The sequence below is a fragment of the Argentina silus genome, assembly GCF_951799395.1.
Source record: "Argentina silus genome assembly, chromosome: 3".
Taxonomy (NCBI): Eukaryota; Metazoa; Chordata; class Actinopteri; order Argentiniformes; family Argentinidae; genus Argentina; species Argentina silus.
This window is the reverse complement of record NC_139657.1, coordinates 1,760,508-1,778,510: the sequence shown is the minus strand read 5'-3', so window position 1 is coordinate 1,778,510 and position 18,003 is coordinate 1,760,508. Positions and strand designations below refer to the sequence as shown.

The following is an 18,003-nucleotide window of genomic DNA, read 5'->3' as shown; positions in this document are numbered from 1 at the left end:
CTACAACAACACTACTACACCATTGGTTTCTACACTACTGGTCTCTGGTCTACCTGCACCCTACATGTAGGAGATTGACCTAGTGTGCGACTTGCTTGAAGAGGAGCATGTGCGTGTGTGTGCGCACGTGTGTGTCCGTATCTAGGCGTGTGTGTGTCTGTGTGTGTCTGTGTGTGTCTGTCTGTGTCTGTCTGTGTCTGTGTGTGTCCGTCCGTATCTAGGTGCGTGCGTGCGTGCGTGCGTGCGTGCGGCGACAGACTACTACAGGGCTGGATTGGACCACAGTTTGGCTCCTGGCTTCTTCGTCCCCGTTCAACATTCTAGAATGTTGATTGTTGTTTTGATTGTCAGTTCCTGCTTGAGGATAATCATTGATTTTCCTGACCAGACGGTTACTAATTAATTAATTAATTGATGAATTCATTAGTTTGTTAATTAATCCGACTGTCTGTATGCCCTCGGAAACGCCTGAACAAGAACACCTCAGAATGTATGCAGGCCCTTTGAATGTTAGAAATATGATATGACAATAATACACACAATGTTGTCAGTCCTATGGGAAAGCACCCTGCTGCTGTCCAGCTGCCCAGGGAGTCTCTCTGTCATACAGTAACCAGAACAACAACATGTTTTCCTTTTGACGGGGTGCTTCACAGTGATTCCGTTCCATGCAATCAGACCATCCTCCGATTTCTACCTCCACCAGCCTCCCCTGGTCTTTATCTCCACTGTATAGTCCAGTTTTACTCTGATTGTAAGTTCAGACAGAGTCAGAGAGAAGGTAACAGGTAAAGGGTGTGTTTATGATCAATTACATGTTGGATTTGTTTGGTGAATGTCCCACAGTTCTTCCCACAGTCTCTGTTGAGCACTGCCAACACTGTTTGACTCACTTTAACACTCCTCTGTTTCTAGCTGGTTTTTTGTGTGAACTGTGATTTTAACTGTTGGTTTTGGTTGAGTAACTTATTCAGTTGGGAAGGGTTCTCTTGGCTGAGCACGATGAATTATGTCAAAAATATATTTAAATGTAAATTCACACTGTGATCTGGTTGCTGTATGTTTGTATGCTATAAAAATGTTTTCTTTAATAAAAATGTTTGATTGTGAACAGAGGTGTAATTTGGTCATGAATAATGCATAGGCCTTATGTATGAGGTGAAGATTAGATTAGATGATTAGATTCAACTTTGTTGTCATTGTGCAGAGTACAAGTACAGAGACAACGAAATGCAGTTAGCGTCTAACCAGAAGTGCAAAAAAGCGGAAAAGTGCAGTGTGAACAGTATATACAGATAGTTCAGCCAGTGTAACAATAGAACTATGGTGTTACGTTGGCAAAAAGCTGGTGTCAATTTGAGACATTTTATATTTCCTTAAAGCAGCAAGCTTCCTTCAATCTCACTGACTGCCAGAAGAATATAATACTGCTAATATGGACAGACATTACACAGGCCCATATAATGTTTTATTATTGACAAAGATATGGTCATAAATAAAATATGGACAGACAGGACTGTACCATAAGCCTACACAATGTTTGTTATTGACAAATATACGATAATAATGACAATATGGACAGACATCGGTATCATAGGGCTACGTAATGTTATTGATAAGTATATGATCATGGCACACATGGTCATTACTGTCCTTTAAGGCCTATCGTGTATACTGTAACGACCCTGTGTAAGGCCCGTTAGCAGCTTCGCCAAGTGAGTTAACTCTCTTGGTGTTGTGGCTAGCGCGGCCGGTTTGTAAGCGGAAGGTTGCGAGTTCGATACCCGCTTAAGGCAAGCTGCTCTACCCCGCCGTTCGCTACACTACTGTGATAGCCTGGAACCCTCAGACAGCCCAGCAGGCCGTCAGCCTGATGATAAGACCCGTCTCTTCATCTTAACTGTCCCTCCTAAACACCTCTTCATCCCCTCTACCCCCCTGTACAGGTTTCTCTACTGTAAATAACTTGATAAAAATAATAATAATAATAATAAAAAAAAAAATATATATTACATTTTTATTAATAATAATAATAATAATAATAATAATAATAATAAAATAGTAAAAATTAATTATTCCTTCTTCTAGCATTGTGACTGCCAATAGCCCCTGGTCCTATCATAGATGACTTTATCTTATGATGACTGATAGATAGATGATTCACTTATATCAAATGTATTTGTTGTAAGTCGCTTTGGATAAAGGCGTCTGATAAATGTCATAAATGTAAAATGTAAATGTAATAAAAGTTTCAGTCAGTAGAAACGAGGGAGGGGAGGGATCGGAGGTCGGGGAGGGGAGGGATCGGAGGTCGAGGAAGGAGGGATCGGAGGCTGGGCGAATGTTTGGAATTCCGTTTCCGCTATAGGGAGTGAATTTTGTAACTTCACCTGAAAGTCTTTCGGCTGTCATTTGCAGATTTAATACCGTGTTTTCGTATATTGTCGTTAAAGTTACAGTTGGACCGATGGCTTCTTCGCCGTCCTCTCCCAAGTCGCCGTCCTCTCCCAAATCACCGACGACTCCGAAATCACCCTCCTCCAGAAAGAAAGATGACTCTTTCCTCGGAAAACTTGGAGGAACTTTAGTGAGAAGGAAGAAGGCTAAAGAAGGTAGATACAGTTCAGATCAAAACAGTAATGTCAACAGCTATAACACTGCGACATAATCGACACATTCCCTCATTGCAGCATGTAAAAGCACACATAGAAAACACTTTTTTGTGCGGCAATAACACCGCCGATTTGACTGGTTGGAACACCGCTTCAACCTGAGCCGAGCGAGTGAGCCGTGCCTCGATTGCCACATAAATGAATACGAGTCTGTGTCTGTGGAGTAATAACCCCTCGCTTCTGACAAATGATCAGTAATATCGACCCTCATGTTGCCTACTGCCAATTTAATTAATCTCAGTCGATCGGATAACATCTGTTACGTGTCTGTTGTTGATGTACAGGAGCGCAACTGTTTCCCTGTTAAACTCTTAACACTCAAATTATATCGATGTAGGTCTGTGTAGTATTTCAACATTCATGATTGATTCCATCTTAAATGCTCCGCAAATCGACTGCATAGCCTAAACTGCAGCCTGCGGCAGCAAACACAGTACTGTGGTATTCGGTGTTTCTGTCGCCGCGGGTCATGGCCATGTATGGTATGCTGTCCTACTACAGATGTAATTACTCAGGAATGAGAAACATGAACAAACACAATCCCAGCTGCTGCACTGTCAGACTGGTACATGGCCTTCATTTCACTGTTATTTCAAAAACGAATCAAATCAGCAGCAGCTTAGCAATCGATCCATCCAATGTTTTCCCTTCAAGTTCACTGTCAAATGAATGGTACAGTGTGTTGTTCAGTTAGTGGAAGTACTCCCTCCAGGTCTGTCCTCTTCACAGAGTGCTCTTGTGTTGTGATTGGCAATCAGAGTTCACAAGGCTGAGTGGCTCTGGCATTCTACAGCTGAGCCCCATCCTGTCTGTCACGCTCTCTCTCTCTTTCACACTCACACACTGTACAAGCTGCCACTGATAAGAATCAGCCTGACACCTAAAAAGCCAGCTCTACAATTAATTACTGATACACGTCATTACTGTTCCCCTAGCACAGGTTTCTAGGTAAGCAAAGAGCAGCTCAATAAACCTATAAGCCCTTACCAATGCATGCGTGACACGCACGCACGTCACATACACACACGCACGCATGCATGTCACACACACACACAAATGCATGTCACACACACACACACGCATGCATGTCACACATACACACTCATGTCACACACATACACACACACACACACACGGAGGGAGGAGAGCAGTGACCAGGATGTCCGCAGTGTTCCCTCCCTGTGATTTGATGGAGCGCCTGGCCTGTCCCACGTGACAGCAGGATATTTAATCGACAGCTCTGACGTTTACGACGCTGCCTGCTCCCAGGCAGGGGAGAGGCACGGAGCACGGCCTTGAACAAGCCTGCCAATTGGCCAGCGAGAAGGGGGGGGGGGGGGGTCAGGGCAGAATGGAGGGGGAGAGAGAGTGAGGAAGGGATGGAGAGAGTGACAGAAAGAAAGCCAGTGTCACAGACAGGGCAGGACAGTGGACAGAGCTGACTAGGCCGGCTAGGCTGAGGAAGAAGAGGAGGAGGAGGATGAGCAGGGGAGAGTGTTCGTAGCGAGGGGGATGATGCTGTCAGCTCTGAAACGGAGAGAGGGGGTATGGAGCCTTCTGCCAAGGTAGGTAGACAGAGAAGAAGAAGCACTTTGCTATAATACAATATTGTTGCCGGGGTAATTACAGCGTTACTAGCCAGGTCGAGGGTTGAAGATGTGTTGAAGATGGGAATGTAACCTCAGGTGACCTCATTAGTGGTTAGTGCGTGTGCTTCTCACTCATCCAGTTACCTCAGAGAAAAGATGGAGGCGTCTGTGGTGCTGTCCTGTTGCTCCGATGCGTCTCTGCGTGGCGCTAAGCAGGGACTGTGGTGGAGGTGTGTGTGTGTGTGTGTGTGTGTGTGTGTGTGTGTGTGTGTGTGTGTGTGTGTGTGTGTGGGCGCGTGCGAGATGGTGTTGATTAAAAGCATGCGGCTCTCTCTGGGAGGGCGGAGAAATCCTGTACCGGAAGTTCGCGCCCCCTACAGGTGTGACCGCTGGAGAGACATTGCAGCGCAGTGAACTGCATGCTGGGACAGGGCAGGGGCTGCTGGGAAACAGGAAGGTAACAGTGTGAGAGTGTGTGTGTGTGTGTGTGTGTGTGTGTATGATAGGAGAGTGTGATAGACAGGGAGATTTCACCAGCTGGATCAGCTGGGAGGTGTTAGATGACTTTATATAGAAACAGTGGCACAGAGAGCTGAGGATTAGAAGTGGGCTCTGGAGAAATTGTTGGCAAGCTGTTCCTAGAGAATAGAATAGTTACATTACTCAGAGGTAGAAATGACTTTTTAAAGACTTGTACATACACACCAAGAATCATTCATTTTCTGAACTTGTGAGAGAGACACTCTTAGAAAAAGATTCAAGATTCTTTATTTGTCACGTGCATACAGTGAAATGCAAAAGTGACAGTGCCACAGAGTAGTGCAACAATAAGTTTAAAAATAAATAGAATATAAGCAGCAGTATAAACAGCAGAAAGTTCTAGTTAATACCGAATAAAGGTTCTTCATTTGTCCCTGTAGGGGAACCCTTTCAAGAATCCTTTTCGGTTCCATGTAAAAAAAAAAACATGGAGCGTGGAACCAAAAAGCGTTTTCCATCTTTCAGTAACTGACTCTGTTGTGTTGGACGAAGTAGTTTCGATATAGCCAACTACTTTTTCAAAGTAGCTTTAGTTTGACAAACTATATTACTATTTCTCTCAAGGGTATCTTAAGTGTACTTAAATGTCTTCCCTTGTAAAGTAATTGGTAATTTAGTTAAATCCATTTTCAGAGTAGTTTCCCCCCCCCTCCTGAGTAGTAAGGACCCAGCGACGGAGTGGAAGACTAGAACAAGTTGTCAATATGGGGGCGGCTTGAGTAAGCCGTTGTTCGCTATCGAAAGAATGTCACAGCAATGTCAAGGTATGTTCCTCTACAAAATAGAATAAATCAAGTGTTATACACGTAGAGCACCTATGTTCTGACATCGGCGTATCCTTCAAATCCTCTTCTCTCCAGACTTCTAAAGCCCGGTTTTGAGATACGGTATGGGATGAGAATAGGTTAAGAAATTTCCATTCACACAGTGTCAAGGAAATATAATGAAATCTGTCCTTCAGATCGTGAGTTTGATTTGATTGAGAGTAACAATGTCTGTCACTCTCTCTTCACACACGCACGAAATGTGCTGAATATAATGACTGCAGGTACCGAAGCGAAGCTCGGAGCTCTTGTTAAAAGTCTGGCAGTTTGAGGTTGCGGGCCACAATCATACCATTGAACTTATCGCGCTTTTCTAAGACCCCGAAAGACACTTCACAAAAAGAAGTGAAAAGCTTACTTGTATGTTCAAGGAAACTCTGTCGTATTTCTGGATGGGAGACGGAGAGACTTGTGTGAATAGCTAGCCGCTTATAACAGACAGAATCACTGCGCAGCGATACTGTCTCGGCCAGGATGGAGCAAGGATGGAGCTCTTTGTAAATGCTTTCTCAGACCCAACGGATTGAGGACACAGGACGGTTAGCGTAGAAACAGTGTTTAAGTGGTTTGAGAATGGGCTCGTTATTTGGCTAGATGGTGTAATAGGGGTGTTTTGAGTGGTTGGGAATTAGGAGCACTATTTGGCCAAGTAGTGTTTGAGTGGTTTGAGAATGGGCTCGCTATTTGGCTCGACGGTGTATGAGTGGTATAGGATTGGGAGCACTATTGGGCTAGATGGTGTATCAGTAGTTTGGAATTGGGAGCATTATTTGGCTGGATGGAGAATGGAGTGGCTGGGAAGTACTATAATAGGAGTATCGTGCAGTTAGGAACCACTCCAGAGATGATGGCACCAATCTAGCACCTCTGTAGATGCACCCACCTGGCCCTCGCCTGCAGAACGACCTTTCAACTCTGGCCCCTGGTGCCTATGGTGTGTTTGTTTGGTTCTCTGGAACTCATAGCTCCCAGTTGGTGAGGTCATAACTCCGAGAGGAACGCATTCGAGTGCTTTTGAAACTCTTCAACCAATGAGATTCCGTTTGCAATCCATAACGCACGTTAACAAAACTACAAACATGCATTATCCATGCGCGTGTGATTGTTGACAATGAAATACGTTGAAATTGAACAGAAAGATGAGAAATGTTGACTATTTACTGTAGAAATCAGCTTACGATTTCTGACGAGAAGGTATGGTTTCAGCGGATAGGTCACAACTCGTGCGTAAACTCGGGTATCATCATACTGGTCCTAGTTTCCCACTTGTAACTCCGACCTGGAGTTTCCTAACAGCTGCTGAACGCACCATTATGTCCTGTGGTTAGACACACTCACAGAGTGGTGAGAAGAATCTCACCCTCCCACCAGAGCACTGAAACCCAGTGAGCAAATAGAAGCATTCTCGAAAGCCTTTTGGTAGACTTGCCATGGTGTAGCAAATGTTTTTTTTTTTTTTTTTTTTTTATATATATTTTATTAGCAGGAGAGAACTTGTACAGGGGGGTAGCAGGGGAGAAGAGGTCTCTGGGTTAGTATTAGTATAGGGGGGGTAGTGAGGGTGAAGCGGTCTTTAGGAGGGACTGTTAAGATGTAGCTTCATGGTATAAATACATGTTGTGCTTTCGCTTTAATGGCCGAGGGATTTGTGTGTATACTTGCCCAATCTCTCTCTTTGTATCTGTGCTCCAAAGGGAGTGTATGAGTTCTCTGTTTGTGGACCATGTGGAGGTTTCAGTGCACTCTAAACCTTGTGGTGGGTTGAGGTACTGCACTCCTCTGAGCGACCTGCTGCGCAGCAATGGACTGGACGTTATTGTGATGTGATAGGATGTAAAGTCATGTGACGTGATTGGATGTGATGTGACGGGATGTGATGTAAAGTCATGTGATGTGATGTTAAATCCCCCCCCCCCCCCCCCCCCAGTGTCTGAGCTCCAGGAGGAGGGGATGAATGCGATCAACCTGCCCCTAAGCCCCTCCCACTACGAGCTGGACCCGGAGGACACCATGTTAGGTAAGTACACAGGTCATACATGTACATATATACACCTACCATGTTAGGTCATACATGTACATACACATACAACATGCTAGAGAGGTACCTGGTCATATGTATACATGTAGGTAGATGTCTAGCCTATGTGTAGTATAGGGAACTGGGTAGCCTACATCAGACAGACAGACAGACTGACTCTCTCTCTCCTCTCTCTCTCTCTCTCATTCTCTCTCTCCTCTCTCTTTCTCTCTCTCCCCCCCCTCTCTCTCTCTCTCTCTTTCTCCCCCCCCCCCCCTCTCTCTCTCTCTCTCTCCTCTCTCTCTCTCTTTCTCTCTCTGCCCCCAGAGGAGAACGAGATGCGTACCATGGTGGACCCCAACTCCAAGAACGACAGGAAGCTACAGGAGCTCAACAAGGTACAGCAAGAAGCCGTGAGGGCTGATATGAGTTAACTGTGTTAACCGCTGATATGAGTTAACTGTGTTAACCACTGATATGAGTTAACTATGTTAACCACTGATATGAGTTAACTGTGTTAACCACTGATATGAGTTAACTGTGTTAACCGCTGATATGAGTTAACTGTGTTAACCGCTGATATGAGTTAACTGTGTTTAACCCTGTAGGTGCTGATTGATTGGATCAATGATGTGCTGGTGGGAGAGAGGATCATCGTCAAGGACCTGGCTGAAGATCTGTACGACGGACAGGTCCTGCAGAAACTCTTTGGTGAGGAACCAGTCCCTGGCTGGTGGATGGATGGATGGATGAATGGATGGATGGATGGATGGATGGATGGATGAATAGGTTGATTAATCATCTTCCTCTAGTAACAATACTCTGTGTGTGCACGCGCGCGCGTCTGTGTGTGTGTGCGCGTGTGTCCGTGTGTTTAGAGAAGCTGGAGGGGGAGAAGCTGAACGTGGCGGAGGTGACCCAGTCGGAGATCGCCCAGAAGCAGAAGCTGCAGACGGTCCTGGAGAGGATCAATGACTCCCTCAAGCTCACCGCCAGGAGCATCCGGTGGAACGTTGACTGTGAGTGTAGCGGAGGTGGTTTGGAATCACTCTCTCGCCATGGGGTAGCCCTGCCTGCCCTGCCTGAGACTTATAAGCCCAGATGTGACCCTTGTATCATGAGGATGTCCTCTTGGTGAGATAGACGGTAGACTACCAGAGGGTACTAACTAGAGGGTACTAACTAGAGACTACTAGAGGATACTAACTAGAGGGTACTAACTAGAGACTACCAGAGGGTACTAACTAGAGGGTACTAACTAGAGACTACTAGAGGATACTAACTAGAGGGTACTAACTAGAGACTACCAGAGGGTACTAACTAGAGGGTACTAACTAGAGACTACTAGAGGATACTAACTAGAGGGTACTAACTAGAGGGTACTAACTAGAGACTACTAGAGGATACTAACTAGAGGGTACTAACTAGAGACTACCAGAGGGTACTAACTAGAGGGTACTAACTAGAGACTACTAGAGGATACTAACTAGAGGGTACTAACTAGAGGGTACTAACTAGAGACTACTAGAGGATACTAACTAGAGGGTACTAACTAGAGACTACTAGAGGATACTAACTAGAGGGTACTAACTAGAGGGTACTAACTAGAGGGTACTAGAGGGTACTAACTAGAGGGTACTAACTAGAGACTACTAGAGGATACTAACTAGAGGGTACTAACTAGAGACTACCAGAGGGTACTAACTAGAGGGTACTAACTAGAGGGTACTAACTAGAGACTACTAGAGGGTACTAACTAGAGACTACTAGAGGATACTAACTAGAGGGTACTAACTAGAGACTACCAGAGGGTACTAACTAGAGGGTACTAACTAGAGACTACTAGAGGATACTAACTAGAGGGTACTAACTAGAGACTACTAGAGGGTACTAACTAGAGACTACTAGAGGGTACTAACTAGAGACTACCAGAGGGTACTAACTAGAGGGTACTAACTAGAGGGTACTAACTAGAGACTACTAGAGGATACTAACTAGAGGGTACTAACTAGAGACTACCAGAGGGTACTAACTAGAGGGTACTAACTAGAGACTACTAGAGGATACTAACTAGAGGGTACTAACTAGAGACTACCAGAGGGTACTAACTAGAGGGTACTAACTAGAGACTACTAGAGGGTACTAACTAGAGACTAACTAGAGCACCACACTGTACCAGTGTCTACACATGAAAAAACGGCAATTTTCTACGTTCTGTTGGACGTATGCAGGCGCTGGTATGGTGTTGGAGATGATGAATGCGATGTTAGGAAATTGGTGAAGTGTCCCTTTAAGGCCGGAAGAAACATATCTGACAGAAACGTGTCCGTTGTGATGAAGCGCCACCTACCTGGCCAACCGCCAGCTCTCTGTGATGTCAGTAAACGTGTTTGTGTTGAGTGTGCTGCGTTGCCCTTTAGAGAGTGACAAAGAGCACCGCAGAGTGTCAGAGATGATGAATGTGATGTACCGTCGTCCCTGGAGACGTTAGAGAGGACCAGATAAAACACTGCAGCCCGAGTGGTCAGGCTGACAGTGAGTGGGTGATATTTGGCTACAGTAGTTGTAGTGGAGTCCGTGTTTGTGTTTACTTGAGTTCCATTTAATTCTATGCTGCTCCTTTCAGCCTGTTCCCTAATGGTCAGAGAGGTGCCTGTGTTTCACTGAAGCACTTTGCTGTTGCCGTGATGTAGGAGGCTTTTATCCGGAAAAAGATTCGCAAGATCTCTCTCTCTCTCTCTAACTCTGTGTTCATCTCTGTGTGCGTGTGTCTTCATCACTCTCTCTCTCTCTCTCTCTCTCTCTCTCTCTCTCTCTCTCTCTCTCTCTCTCTCTCTCTCTGATATGAACAAGCAGGCTAATGACATATGAAATGTTCAGAGAGAGAGAGAGACGAAATCCAGCTAATTGAAATATTAATTTTTTATCAAGATAAAAGCTTTCGTTTTGAAAAGGAGCGTCAAGGCATTACATGGAGGAGCTCTTGTGCGGTACGGACTCTCTGATCATTGTAATGCACCTCACACATGACAACAGAGATTCAGTGTATTCTGTTCAGCTTTCATCCACATTTTCAAAGCTGGGGAAAAAAAGAAAAGAAAACACTTAAAGGTGATGTCATAGGTGCATTGTGATGCACTTGTCCTTGGAAGTATCAAAGGGATCGCGTGGAGCTGTTAGATCTGCCTCCGTAGTTTGGCGTTTTAGCCGCAAGGAATCAAAGAGCTGTTTACTTAATTGATTTTCCATTGAGAGCTGAAGGAAATCCTGTTAGCTCCTCTAAATGTTTAAATGTGATGGACTGTTCTAGAAATGTCACTCAGATCTGTCCTTCACACATCACTGGTGACTTGGCAACTAGAAAAGCACTTTATTTCAAGAGCGTTTCAATGTCTTGTATTCCAGGGGAGGCTGGCGGAGGTAGAAATCGGAGGACGGGCTCGTTGTAATGCATGGAACGGAACAGGGAATGGAATCAAACACGTGTTGTTGTTTTTGTGTGTGTGTGTTTTTTCTCTGATTCCATTCCATGCATTACAATGAGCCCGTCCTCCGATTTCTACCTCCACCAGCCTCCCCTGATGTAGTCTTAGTTTTTAACAGTCATATGTTCTCTCTCTGTCTCTCCCAGCGGTTCATGCTAAGAGTGTAGTAGCCATCCTTCACCTGTTGGTGGCGCTAGCGCAGCACTTCAGAGCACCAATCAGGCTGCCCGACCACGTGTCCATCCAGATCGTGGTGGTGCAGGTACCTACTCTCCTCCTCCTCTTTGTATTAAAGGTCCAGTACGTAGTTTTTTTCCGTGTTGCTGCCCCTGCTGGCCACGCTGAACATTTGAAAATGTGCGTAAGCTATGTGTTTCTAATAGCACCAAATATGTGAATGTCATTGTAAACAAACCAAACGTGAAATACAGAACCAGTCAAAAGTTTGGACACAAACTTGCCAAGAGTGTGCAAAGCTGTCATCAAAGCAAAAGGTGGCTACTTTGAAGAATCTAAAATATAAAACATATCCTGGTTTGTTTAACACTTTTTTGTTTACTACATAATTCCATATGTGTTCCTTCATAGTTTTGATGTCTTCAATATTAATCTACAATGTAGAAAATAATAAAAAATAAAGAAAAACCATTGAATGAGAAGGTGTGTCCAAACTTTTGACTGGTACTGTAGGTACGTAAAGGCCGTGTCCTACCCGACACCAGATTCTAGAAAAGGCTTTGTTTGGACAAATACAGCGCTCTTCACTGAACGCTCTTCATCATGTGACCTCATTCCTTGAGGGCTACTGACTTATCTTGTTTAGCTGTTTAGCGCTGTTTTAAAGCTTAAATCTACTTTGCGTACCCTCCTAGATCGATCCGTGTACCCCCGGGGGTACGCGTACCCCACTTTGACGATAGTGGCTATTGTGTATTCTGAGGTATCCGGTGTGAATCCCGGCTGCTCTGTTTGGTTTAGATTGAGGTGACCCTGGTCCTTCCATTCCAGTCTCTATTGTTTTCCTCTTTTTTTCCTTTCAGAAAAGGGAGGGAATCCTGCAATCTCGCCAGGTTCAGGAAGAGATCACCGGCAACACAGAGTACGTCAGCTCGGTCCCGCCGTCTCTCTCAGTGTGGACCATCTTCACCCCGTCACAGAACTTTGTCACGTCCAACCGTCACCCGCGTTTCCACCGGGGGAGGCTGGTGGAGGCAGAAATCGGGGGACGGGCTCATTGTGATGCATGGAATGGATTGAGGAATTCCATTCCTCTCCTCATTCCGTTCCGTGCATTACAATGAGCCCGTCCTCCGATTTCTACCTCCACCAGCCTCCCCTGGTTCTCACAGTAGTGGACGACCACATTGTACTATTGTCTCTCTCTATGAAACAATTGAATCTGTTCGTGTTGACAATATTGAGCGTGACCTTGATTATCAACAGTCAAATTCACAGCGTCCAGGTCCAGCAGGCTCAGAGCAGCTGTGGTAGATAAGTGGGCGACCGCTCACACACACACACACACACACACACAGACAGACACACATATGGTCACGGTCACACTGCTGTTATCATACGAGCACCGTTAGAAGGAGGACCGCTGCCCAGGCCTGCCACTGCCACTAGAGATTACACCATGAAGAGAAAGAGGGGCTTGAGGACGTGTGTGTGTGTGTGTGTGTGTGTGTGTGTGTGTGTGTGTGTGTGTGTGTGTGTGTGCCTGCGTGCCTGCGTGCGTGTGTGTGTGTGTGTCCATGCCATCCCTTGCTGGCCTGCTCTACGTGATAGCCCGTCCTAGGCCAGGCTGCAGCAGCCCCTCAGCCCAGACCACCTGGCTCCTCTGACAAGGCCATCTGTATCTGGTTAATATTCCCAGAGATGAGCCCCCCCCCCCCCCCCCCCCCATCCATTGTTCTTCAGTATTCTTCACCAGACACATTCCTGTGTGCTGGATTGATACAGAAGTATTTAGCTTTGCTTCATCCTGGCATGTCATGATCTGGCCTTGAAGACCAACGTCTCTGAGGAAAAAGACAAAGATACAGATTTGACATTTCTTCTGTTCTTTTTTCTCTTCTCTCCTCTCCTCTCCTCTCCCCTCCCCTCCCCTCCCCTCCCCTCCTCTCCTCTCCTCTCCTCTCCTCTCAGGGCTTTATCTGGGAGACATGGTAGGTGATATGGAATTTATTCTCATGTGATGCACGTTCTTGTAATCCACAGTGAACATTTTGTATTTGTTGTGAAGAACCTTGACACTCGTCTTGAACTTGGTTCCCCTTCTGTGAATGATGTTCACTGTTCTCCCCTCCTCCTTCAGAGCGGGATGCGTTCGACACCCTGTTCGACCATGCCCCGGACAAGCTCAACGTGGTGAAGAAGGTACTGTACCACACACACTATTTTTGAAGTCTCTAACAACACACACACACACACACACACACAAACTGTACACATATACATAGACTGTCTTTCACACACTCTCTCTCACACACATACACACACACACACACACACACACACTCAAAGTTGATGCTGTAGAAGCTGTGTTATTACAATGCTGTGATGTAGCTGTGTTGGTCCCCAGACTCTGATCACGTTCGTCAACAAACACCTGAACAAGCTCAACCTGGAGGTGGCTGAACTGGACACACAGGTAGGACATACAACCACTTCCACACTGGAGGGCAAAGGACAGACATCTCTCTTCATGTTGGTTTTCACACGGGAGAGCAGATATGAACATTATACTTTATTGCTCAAACAAAGCAGTAATAACTCATGCCGTAAATCTATATAGATATATAGAGAGATAGATAGATAGATTATATATATATATACACACACGCACACATCAATTGTTGAATATAATTGACTAATATTAATTAGTTCTGTATTGTGTTTGGTGTGTAGTTTGCTGATGGTGTGTATTGTGTTTGGTGTGTAGTTTGCTGATGGTGTGTACCTGTATTGTGTTTGGTGTGTAGTTTGCTGATGGTGTGTATTGTGTTTGGTGTGTAGTTTGCTGATGGTGTGTATTGTGTTTGGTGTGTAGTTTGCTGATGGTGTGTATTGTGTTTGGTGTGTAGTTTGCTGATGGTGTGTACCTGGTGCTGCTGATGGGTCTACTGGAAGGCTACTTCGTGGCTCTCCACAACTTCTTCCTCACTCCGGAGAACTTTGACCAAAAGGTACGATCGGCCGTGTTTAACGCTGCACTCTGGGATATGACGTCACGCCCGTGAAAACAGGGCAGCTTTCATCAAAGGTGTTGTGGTGAACAACGGCCCCTGGTGTGAGCATTGATTACTTCATCTTATGATGACTGTTGGATAGATGATTCACGTTGACTGTTGGATAGATGATTGACGGTCTAAATGTTCTCTCTGTCTCGCCACGCTCCGTCCTCTCGTCTCGTTGCATCTCCGTTTTCATCGCCCCGCTTTTGATACGACGTCATATCCCAGAGTGCCCCTTTAATGTTCCATGTTCTGCTAAATGTTGTCTTCGGTCTACGTGGAACCTGTCGTTCCCTTCCTGGCGCTGAAATACAACGGAATTCAATCAGTGACGTCGTTACAATACATTCCGAAAGGATAATCCCTCAAAACGCTTCCGTCTTTGTTAGACGTTTTGATATTAGCGTTCCTAAATGCGGATTGCTCTTTTTCTGTCAGGCAGTGTGTAACCAGGCAGTGTGTAACCAGGCCGCGGCCTCTTGTCTGTTATTCTAAGCGGGCGTTCTGCAGGGACCCCAGTGTGCCTGGGTCCTCTCCAGCGGGCAGCGCTGGCAGTGCCAGGCAGAGTGGGCACGCGTCTGGTAGCATCTGTAATCTGCTCCTGCACAGGAAATCAAGAAGTGGCCAGCATGGAGATTAGCTCTAACGCAGGGGGGAGAGAGAGGGAGGGAGGGAGAGATGGAGAGAGAGGGGGATGACAGGGAGGAGAGAGATGGAGAGAGGGAGGGATGCCATGGAGGAGAGAGAGAGATGACCGGGAGGAGAGGGATGGAGAGAGGGAGGGAGGGATGGAGAGATGACCGGGAGGAGAGGGATGGAGAGAGGGAGGGAGGGATGGAGAGATGACCGGGAGGAGAGGGATGGAGAGAGGGAGGGAGGGATGGAGAGATGACCGGGAGGAGAGGGATGGAGAGAGGGAGGGAGGGATGGAGAGATGACCGGGAGGAGAGGGATGGAGAGAGGCATGGAGGGAGGGAGGGATGCCATGGAGGGATGACAGGGAGGGGAGTATGGTACGACAGGAGGAGGGAGGGGGGCGGCTGGGGTCCTTTCGGGGACAGCTGCTGTAGGAGTGCCTGCCACTTGCCTGAAGGAATGATCCTCCATTGGTTGTGTGTCTCGTTCTGTCACTCCCTTGGTCTCTACATCCCTGGCTCAGCCCTCAAGCTTTGGCTGGTAATTAGTGTCCTCTCTCTATCCTCCCCCCCTCTCCATCCTCCCCCCTCTCCATCCTCCGTAAATCTCCACCACACCCCCCCATGATCAGTTCCACCACTTCCACCAGGCATTGTACTGACTCTCCGTCTCTCTCTCACACACACACACACACATATATATATATAGAGAGACATACTCACACTCACACACACACACACACACACACACTCTCACACAAAGACTCACACTCACTCACTTTCTCCCAGTAATACACCCCCAGTCACATCCTCTCTCCCCCCCCCCCCCCCCCCCCCCCCCCCCCCCCTCCTCTTTAGTTGTTGCGGGCCGTGTAGGCAGTGTTTGCCCAGCTGCAAAGGGCTTATAGGTTTATTGAGCTGCTGTTTGCTCATCTAGAAACCTGTGGTAGGGGAACAGTAATGACTTATGGGAATTGTAGAGCTGGCTTTTTAGTTGTCAGGCTGATTCTTATCAGTGGCAGCTTGTACGTGTGTGTGTGTGTGTGTGTGTGTGTGTGTGTGTGTGTGTGTGTGTGTGTGGGTTGTGTGCGTGCCTGCCTGCCTGCCTGCCTGTGTGTGCCTACTGATACCTGTGTGTGTGTATTCTGTAGTGCCATGTGACTAACCCCCCCCCCCCCCCCCCCCGTCTCTCATCCAGGTGCACAACGTGTCCTTCTCCTTTGAGCTGATGCAGGACGGGGGCCTGGAGAAACCCAAACCCAGACCCGAAGGTACCGTGCCGCCTGTCGGCCCTAACCCTAACCCTAACCCAGGAGCACTGACAGGGTGTATTCATGTGTGATCAAAACACACATTCTTTAAACGGTTGAAGGGCCGGGGAAAAGTTGTCTGACAAAAAGGCCCACTGTACCAGAATAAATACATTATTTCCTTTCTATGGAAGTATTTCCCCCCCCCCCCCACCGCCCATAGGGAGACTGGTGAAGGTAGACGTCTGCTTAGCATGCTTGGAATGGAATGAGGAATGGTATTAAACGTGTGTTTGATACCATTTATACGATTCTATGATTTCCTACGGTTTCTACCTCCACCAGCCTCCCTTGTCTTACGTGGTGCAGTAAACCTCTCCTCACTTTTCTGGAACTATTGAGTAAACGTAGAGGCAGTTGTCTCTGTCGGTAACCTAGGAGTTAATGTCTATTTTGTTTTGGCAGATATCGTAAACTGTGATCTGAAATCCACGTTGAGAGTGCTGTACAACCTCTTCACGAGGTACAGGAACGTGGAGTGAACAGGAAGTGTCAGGGGGACACATTTTTACGACGGACCACCTTCGAAGGCTGCAAGCTTTTTTTTCTTCTTCCCACTGTTGCATGTTTCAGGAGAAACTTTTCAATGTCTTCTAACGATTCCTCCCTCGAGCATCACAAACCAATCAAAGACATTCAGCATTTCTACGATCGCTCTATCAAGATGTGCCAAAATATATCCAATATTTTCCGTGCCATATTGAATGTGGGTTTTTTTTTTTTCTGTCTCTTGTCTAACATTTTCAAACAACACTAAATGCCTATTGTCCGATAGGTTAAAGGGAGACTTTGCGATGTGACGTCACACCAAAACCAGCGGGGCGACGCTGCCAGAGACTTTCAAAGGAGATGCAACAGACGAGAGAATTGACACTGTAGAGTTGAATGCGATCGGCGAACCCGTTCTTATGCCGTCTGATGTCGGAGGGCAGTGAAACGGGCGGACGCCCTCTTGTTCGCTCTTCTTCACCACAGTATCTTTGATTAAGTTTCTCTGTTTTCACGGGCGTGACTTCATATCCCAGAGTCTTCCTTTAACGCATGTTATCGTAGCGTAAAGTAGAAGCTGTAGCGATACGTAGTATGATGAGGATGTTGCAAATGGTACTGTATGGTTTATGTTGTGTCTAATAACACTTTTGATGATTTCCTCTTAAAAAAGGTTTGTTATTTCTCAATTATGAATTTCCGTCAGCATTTCTTGTATTGTTTATCTTGGCAACAGATGTTTGAAAATGTTATTTATTGTGCTTGTATACACTTTAACATTCATACACTTTAACATTCATACACTTTAACATTCATACACTTTAACATCCACGGCCGTCTTCTGCGTCAGTGCCTTTATAGTTACACGTTCTGTATGACCTCACTAGGAAAGCACCACTTAAATAATTGAATTTGACTGAATGTTATTTTACTGTACTCGTATATAGATGAACTATATATGACCACGATTTTAATCTCAGAATGTGATCTCGTAAATTAAACGTCTCAAACGTTAAAACAGAACGCAACCGAAGCTATCTCTCACTTCTGTCTTAACGATGTGTGAAACTGTCTTAAACTGTTTTGGGATTGTGCAAACACTGTGTTTCAGATAACCTGTACACTACAAAGCCATTCTGTTTTCGTGAGATAAATCAACTGAACGTATTTATCTGTTGTTTTGCTTACCTGTCATGTCTGTTTTTA

The 18,003-nt window shown here is 45.9% G+C and overlaps 1 protein-coding gene across 1 annotated transcript in view; it reads left to right on the top strand.

Moving 5' to 3' along the window:
- Positions 1-2,341: 2,341 nt before the first annotated feature.
- The window catches only part of parvaa (parvin, alpha a), a 15,769-nt gene continuing 107 nt past the window's right edge, over positions 2,342-18,003 (top strand). Inside the window, exons 1-13 of the mRNA XM_083667228.1 lie at positions 2,342-2,612; positions 7,553-7,642; positions 7,970-8,040; positions 8,251-8,353; positions 8,521-8,661; positions 11,274-11,389; positions 12,168-12,226; positions 13,276-13,295; positions 13,445-13,506; positions 13,712-13,780; positions 14,214-14,315; positions 16,197-16,269; positions 16,714-18,003. The exon at positions 16,714-18,003 is cut by the window's right edge and continues 107 nt beyond it. Of these exons, the coding sequence (XP_083523354.1) occupies positions 2,468-2,612; positions 7,553-7,642; positions 7,970-8,040; positions 8,251-8,353; positions 8,521-8,661; positions 11,274-11,389; positions 12,168-12,226; positions 13,276-13,295; positions 13,445-13,506; positions 13,712-13,780; positions 14,214-14,315; positions 16,197-16,269; positions 16,714-16,790 (1,128 nt within the window). The 5' untranslated portion in view covers positions 2,342-2,467 and the 3' untranslated portion in view covers positions 16,791-18,003. The remainder of the gene's footprint in view (positions 2,613-7,552; positions 7,643-7,969; positions 8,041-8,250; positions 8,354-8,520; positions 8,662-11,273; positions 11,390-12,167; positions 12,227-13,275; positions 13,296-13,444; positions 13,507-13,711; positions 13,781-14,213; positions 14,316-16,196; positions 16,270-16,713) is intronic.